Genomic DNA, 7,509 nt, shown 5'->3' with positions numbered 1-7,509 from the left:
AGAAGAAGGAGAATCAGGAAATATGAGGATGATGGGCGAGTCGGGGTCTCCTTCAATAAATTCTACCCCCTCTTCATCATCATCAAGCTCAATTTTCTATTTCTCGATATTTCACAATTACCCTCTCATCACTGCTGTTTTCGCCTTTGCCCTCGCCCAATCCATCAAGTTCTTCACCACTTGGTACATTTTCTTTTCTTTTCTTCTCTTTTCTTTTTATCCCCCTCCTCTTAAGATTTTTTAAGGTCTGCTGATATTGTTATTTTGTTTCGAACGTGGTTTACAATGTTTGATCAATAAATGATCTTGAAATATAGATATTTAGGATTCTTGTGTGGTTATATATTGTAGATGAATTTGCTTCGACGTAGGATTTCAAAGCAAAACTTAAGGATTTAAATGGTTTGAAATGATGAATCAGTTTCACTACTTTTTGGGGGGATTTTTGTAGAAACCACCTTTGAAACAGGGTGAAAGGTCACCTTTGAAGTTCAATTAATAAAGAAACTACCTTTAAAGTGGATTTGATAGCAATCAACCACCTTGACTTCAAGTGTTGAATATATCTGGCTGAGAAGAAAAAGAAGAACTGAAGGAAGGGAGGAAAGATGAAAACAAAAGTTTGTAATGTGAAAATAAAATATTTAAAGGATTTCAATAGGTGCCACTCTTATATCTACATAGAAATATAACGTGCACAGTCTGCAGATATGTGCATCTTTTCATGCATGAAAGAAAAGGAGGCATAAACAGCAAATGAACGAAAAAGTTCATCTGGGGATGAATTTTAGAAAAATCGTCCCAAAACAAGACGTCAGCTTCATAGTATTAATTCATAGTATTATTAGCTAGTTCTTTTAAGGGTTATAATTTGACCAAGAAATGCAGGTACAAGGAGAGACGATGGGATATAATGCAATTTATTGCTTCCGGAGGGATGCCTTCTTCTCATTCATCGACAGTTACAGCTCTGGCAGTAGCTATCGGTTGTCAACAGGGATTTGATGGTTCTGTATTTGCCGCAACCTACAAACATACAAATAAATCCAATCAATGAAATATAAATGATCAAATGAATACAATTAAAAAATTTAATTTAAAATATACCTTTTTGCCCACAGATGTTCTTGAAAGGCTACAATCTGTCCATTGGTCAGAAATAAACATTTGTCTCATCTCTTTCTTATGATCTCTTAATGACTGTAGAGAAAGGAACACTGTAGCAAACCTCATAACTCCCTGTCTCACAAGATTACCCTTAGTAAACTCCCTAAATAATTGAAGAGGCTTGGTGTGATTATATAAGAACATTGATACACTCCTCCCCATTATAATGGCATTACGAATGTGTTTTATCTTAGCTATACCGGACAACATCAAATTCACTATGTGTGCAGCACAAGTCGTCCAAAATATATTTGGCCTCTTCTCGACCAACAACTTAGAAGCCGCCATATTATTTGAAGCTCCATCAATGATTATTTGTACCACATTTGTCTCCCTTATCTGATCAATAGCCTTGTCTACAAAGGCACAGATATACTGAGCATCATGCTTATCGGCTGATGCATCATGTGAAGACAAAAAAACAAACCCTCCCAACAGAATGTACAACTATGTTCATGATGTTTCTAGACTTCCGATCACTCCATGCATCAGTCATTATCGAACAACCATTGACAACACAAGTCTTTTTGTAAATATGTCTCACTCAGTTCATACATGATGGAGCTTGCAAATGACTTCCAAACAAGCCAGTAGCTTTTAACATTTGATGGAAAGAGGAAAGCGTGGCAGTATGAAATGGAATGCCAGCTTCATTGAACTATTTAGAGATGTATTATAATACATCCTCACTTTTCTTCTTTTTAAGCTTGGCGTCCTTCGTTGGTTGTTTTTCCTTTGCTACTATTTGGGTAATCTCCTTGGGAGAACGAGCGGTGAAGGAGTCTATTGGTCCAATTACCTTGTGGGAGGATGACGAGCTTCTTTGACTACTCAATGAGATGGAGTTATGCTGTAGAAACTTTAGATGCTCTAAGCGGAATTGCAGGAAACGTTTTCCTAACATCTAAACGAAGGATCTATTGCATAAATCAATTGGATTAAGAAAAAGGAAAAACGATTACCTCTTGATGCGTGTTCAAAGCCTTCTCTAATGGAGAGATTAAGAGTCTCACTTGAAAACTCCTCTAGTTGATCCACCCGAGCAAAGATCTGGATCCTTAGAAATCAACTGCTAGGTTGAAGATGAAAGGTTTTTTGGGAGAGAAAGTAGTAACACTTTCACGTATATAGAGAAAGTGGAATTGGATTGGATTTTCTAAAAGAAAAACCACTCTTATTTATAATCCACAAATTAAAGTCATATTTAATTCTATAATTAAATATAATCCACTAATTAAAGTCATATTTAATTCTATAATTAAATATTATCTTTTATAACATTTATAAATAAATTTATCCTTTATTTAACAATAACTCCTTATTATTAATAAACTCTATTTTGAAGTTATATCTTATATAACTTTATATTATATACTTTATATAATAATTCTCCCAATATATCCAGTCCATAAACTCTTAGGGTGTGACCTCGTAGGACCCAATTATAATAGCAATGAACTTTATAACATAAAGTCCATAAATCATAGTTGGCTTCTAGCAAAGCACTATGACTACCTAAAATAACCGGATTGTAAATCTCCATTAAATGTCCCATCCATAATTAGTAATTGCACATTCGATTAAAGGACACAATTCCTTCAATCTCCCACTTGTCCTTGAAACAAGTGTGCAATGTTAAAATTCCTTTGTCACTTAATGTCTTATTTGACTATATGATGAAACTCATCTTTATCGCCAAATATGTTTCTTGAACTCTTGAGATCGAACTGTCAGTACAAATGATTACTAATAATCCATCTGAGCATGGCCATGCGTTTTTCACAGTTCTCACTCTTCAAGTGGCCGAGACACCGTTCCTTTCCAAATGTATCATGGTATACATGGAATAGGAGGACATATTCAATCTTGTAAGACTATATCTCCCACTCAACTTTTGGCAATCCCAATCACTACTTTTATAACTGCCTGTTACGGTCAGCGTTTAGCAGCGTCAAAGACATACCAGCAGTCAAATGATGACTATATCATACTCATGTCTAAGGAACTCACTAATCATGAATAATCCTAGAACTCTGCAGAAAGAACCCGAAGAGTTCTATGATAGGTCTGTCTGATATGTATCACCATACATACCTATGTAATCGATTAGACATCTCCATGTCCCTATAACACATGAAACCCGGTGTTATCAATCAATCTCACAATATGGTCTTGAATTAAGTCATTTGTATCCTAGTTAATGACTCAGACCATGAACAACTAATAATTTTATAATATCAGTTCACTTAATGGGGTTTCATTTACCAAAACAGTTTTGATGAGCCCATTTGATAATTATTAAATTATTCGGATACTTTATCTAATCCCAAGCAGTGATTAAATAATAATATGATACTCATATATATAAATCAAGCATAAATGTCTGTAATAACGAAAATATTTCAAAATATTTCTCCAATGTGTCTGAGCCCTTTGGCCCGAGTGTGACTATCATGCTTGGGCCTAGGCAAGGGCTTGGTCAAAGGATCTGCAATGTTGTCGTCAGTGTGCACTTTGCACATCCTCACGTCTCCTCTATCAACATAGTGTCTGATCAAGTGGTACTTTCGTTGGACGTGTCTAGATCTGGAGCTAGAGCTAGGTTCCTTGGCTTGAGCAATGGCGCCATTGTTGTCACAATAGACGTCAATTGCTCTAGAAGTGCTAGGAACAACACCGAGCTCAGCTATTACCTGTCTAATCCATACCGCCTCCTTAGCTGCTTCACTAGCAGCAATGTACTCTGCTTCCGTTGTAGAATCTGCTATTGTCCCTTGCTTTGAGCTCTTCCAACTGACGGCTCCTCCATTCAGAATGAAGACATATCCAGACTGAGATTCAAAATCATCTTTATCTGTCTGGAAACTCGCATCAGTGTAGCCCTTGACGATCAGCTCGTCATCACCTCCATACACTAAGGCATTATCCTTAGTTCTTCTCAAGTACTTTAGAATGTTCTTGGTTGCACACCAATGTGCCTCTCCAGGGTTTGATTGGTATCTGCTGCACATACTCAAAGCGTGCGCAACATCTGGGCGAGTACAAGTCATAGCATACATGATGGATCCTATGGCTGAGGCATAGGGAATCCTACTCATTTTCTCAATTTCACCTGGTGTTTTAGGACACTGGCTTTTACTGAGACGTAAGCCATGTTGCATAGGAAGGAATCCTTTCTTAGAATTCACCATATTAAATCTAGCAAGGACCTTATCTATATAAGTTCCTTGACTTAGACCAATAAGCCTCTTAGACCTATCTCTATAGATCTTAATGCCTAATATGTACTCTGCCTCTCCTAGATCCTTCATTGAGAAATACTTCTTAAGCCATTCCTTGACTGTCTCCAGCATAGGAATATCATTTCCAATGAGTAATATGTCATCCACATATAGAACCAGGAAGGCCACTTTGCTCCCACTAAACTTCTTGTAAACACATGGCTCTTCTTCGCATCTGATGAAATCAAACTTTTTGACCACTTCATCAAAACGAAGATTCCAACTCCTGGATGCTTGCTTAAGTCCATAGATAGACTTCTTAAGCTTGCATACTTTCCTAGGATTCTCTGGATCCTCAAAACCTTCTGGTTGCATCATGTATACATTTTCTTCTAAATATCCATTTAGAAAAGCGGTCTTGACATCCATTTGCCATATCTCATAATCATAATAAGCGGCAATTGCTAGGATTATCCTAATGGACCTGATCATAACAACCGGTGAGAACGTTTCATCATAGTCAATACCATGAACTTGTCTAAATCCTTTGGCAACTAATCTTGCCTTGTAGACAGAAACATTTCCATCCTTGTCTGTCTTGATCTTGAAGACCCATTTGCATCCAATGGGTTTTACCCCATCAGGCAAATCTATCAAGTCCCATACTTGATTCTCAGACATGGAGTCCATTTCGGATTTCATGGCTTCAAGCCATTTTTCGGAGTCGGGGTTCGCCATTGCTTGTTTATAGGTAGCAGGCTCATCATTCTCTAAAAGTAGAACGTCAATGCTAGCATTCAAGACGAAATCCTCATATCGTCTAGGTTGCCGCCTTGGCCTGTTTGATCTCCAAAGTGGTCCAACAGCTGGAGAGACTTTAGCAGGAGGATTGACCACATCAGTATGTGGGACCTCGGGTGCTTCATCTACCTGAGGAATTGCATCTTGAATATGGGTGGTTTCCCTTTGAGAAGGTACGCCTCCAAAATCAAGTTCCTCTGTGACATCTTCTATGTCCTCATGCTGTAGGGTTTGTTGCTCAGGTTGAATCTCATCAAGCTGAACATTTCTCCCACTTGACTTCTTGGAAAAGAAATCCTTTTCCAAAAAGACACTATCCCGAGCAACAAACACCTTGTTCTCAACGGGATTGTAGAAATTATAACCCCTCGTTTCCTTGGGGTAACCTATAAAGAAGCATTTGTCTGATTTGGGTGCGAGCTTATCAGATAGTAAACGCTTTACATAAGCCTCGCATCCCCAAACCTTCAGAAATGACAAGCTGGGAGGCTTCCCAAACCATATCTCATGTGGTGTCTTGTCAACTGATCGGGACGGAGTCCTGTTTAGTGTGAACGCAGCAGTAGTGAGGGCATAACCCCAAAAGGATGTAGGAAGATCAGCAAAACTCATCATTGAGCGGACCATGTCTAACAATGTCCTGTTTCTCCTCTCAGACACACCATTCAGTTGTGGTGTACCTGGTGGAGTCAGTTGTGTTAGAATACCACAACTCCTCAAATGATGGTCGAATTCTTGGCTCAGATATTCACCCCCTCGATCTGATCGAAGTGCCTTTATCTTCTTGCCTGTTTGTGTCTCAACTTCATGCTGAAATTCTTTGAACTTTTCAAAAGACTCAGATTTATGTTTCATTAGGTAGATATACCCGTATCTACTAAAATCATCAGTAAATGTAATGAAGTATCGATAGCCTCTCCTAGCTTCTATGCTCATAGGTCCACACACATCGGTATGTATGAGAGCTAAGAGCTCAGTAGTCCTTTCACTTGTACCTTTGAAAGGTGACCTTGTCATCTTACCCATTAGACATGATTCACATGTTTCAAATGATTCTAAATCAAATGACTTTAGGCTACCAACTGTTTGGAGTTCCTTCATGCGTTTAATGCTAATGTGGCCTAGGCGACAATGCCATAGATTGGCTTCACTTATGTCATTCGACTTTTGCCGTTTTGTATCAACGTTATAAACTTCAGATTTGAGATCCAATATGTATAATCCACTATTATTCATATGGGCTTGAGCATAAAAGATGTCATTCTTAAAAATAGAAAAACAATCCTTAATGACAAAATTATAACCCTCAAGGTTCAAAACTGAAATTGAAATCAAATTCTTAGTAATAGAAGGAACAAAATAACAATTATAAAGTTCTAAAACCAAGCCAGAAGGTAGCGGTAGACTATAATCTCCAATGGCAAGTGCAGCAACTCTTGCTCCATTTCCAACGCGAAGATCTATCTCACCCTTCTGCAACCGTCTCCTATTTCGTAGTCCCTGCACATTCGAAATAATGTGAGAACCACAACCGGTATCTAATACCCAAGAATTGGAGTTAGTTGATAAGATTTCAATGACGCAAATACCTGAAGCAGAGGCACCCCTCTTCTTATCTTCCAGATATTTGGGGCAGTTTCTCTTCCAGTGCCCCTTAGCCTTGCAGTAGAAGCAGTCATGCTCAGCAGCCACCTTTATTTTAGGTGTGTTTCCCTTAGGTGGAACAACTGTCTTGCCCTTCCCTTGAGACTGTTGCTTCTTCTGTGGCCCTTTCTTAAACCCTTTCCCTTTGTTGACCATAAGAACATCCTTCCTAGGTTCAACCAAGACATTTTGCTCAGCAGTTTTGAGCATAGCATGCAGCTCATTGAGGGTCTTACCCATGGCTCCCATGTGATACATCTGCCTGAAATTGGCAAATCCATCATGTAAGGAATACAGGATCATATCTGTAGCCATCTCAACATTGTAGGGGTTCCCAAGTCGAGCCATCCTGTCAAACAGGCCTATCATGTGGAAAACATGTGGCCCCACTGGTTTCCCCTTTTCGAGCTTGCTTTGCAATATGGACTTAAGGGTCTCATACCTCTCAATCCTGGCCTGCTCCTTAAAGAGATCTCTAAGATTTCTCATAATTGTATAGGCATCCTGATCCTCAAACCTCTGTTGAAGACCAGGTTCCATGGCAGCCAGCATGAGGCAAGTAACATTCCTTTACCTCTCGCATATTGTTTTGTGACGTGCCTTATCTTCATCAGATGAGTTGACAATCAGCTCTGGGATGGGTGTTTCTAGGACATCCTCTTGGTTCTCAGACCTG

General features: G+C 38.8%; 1 protein-coding gene across 1 annotated transcript; it reads right to left on the bottom strand.

Annotated features, from left to right (window-relative positions):
- Positions 1-5,764: 5,764 nt before the first annotated feature.
- On the bottom strand, positions 5,765-7,361 carry LOC109828279. The gene is made up of 2 exons (XM_020395303.1): positions 6,779-7,361; positions 5,765-6,689 (listed from the first exon to the last, which is right to left on the bottom strand). Exons 1-2 carry the CDS (start codon positions 7,320-7,322, stop codon positions 6,676-6,678), a joined length of 558 nt encoding a protein of 185 aa, XP_020250892.1. The 5' UTR covers positions 7,323-7,361; the 3' UTR covers positions 5,765-6,675.
- Between the last annotated feature and the right edge of the window lie 148 nt (positions 7,362-7,509).

Source organism: Asparagus officinalis, unplaced genomic scaffold (assembly GCF_001876935.1).
Source record: "Asparagus officinalis unplaced genomic scaffold, Aspof.V1 AsparagusV1_Un954, whole genome shotgun sequence".
NCBI lineage: Eukaryota > Viridiplantae > Streptophyta > Magnoliopsida > Asparagales > Asparagaceae > Asparagus > Asparagus officinalis.
The sequence above is the reverse complement of the archived record's forward strand: the minus strand, read 5'-3'. Positions and strand labels throughout refer to the sequence as shown.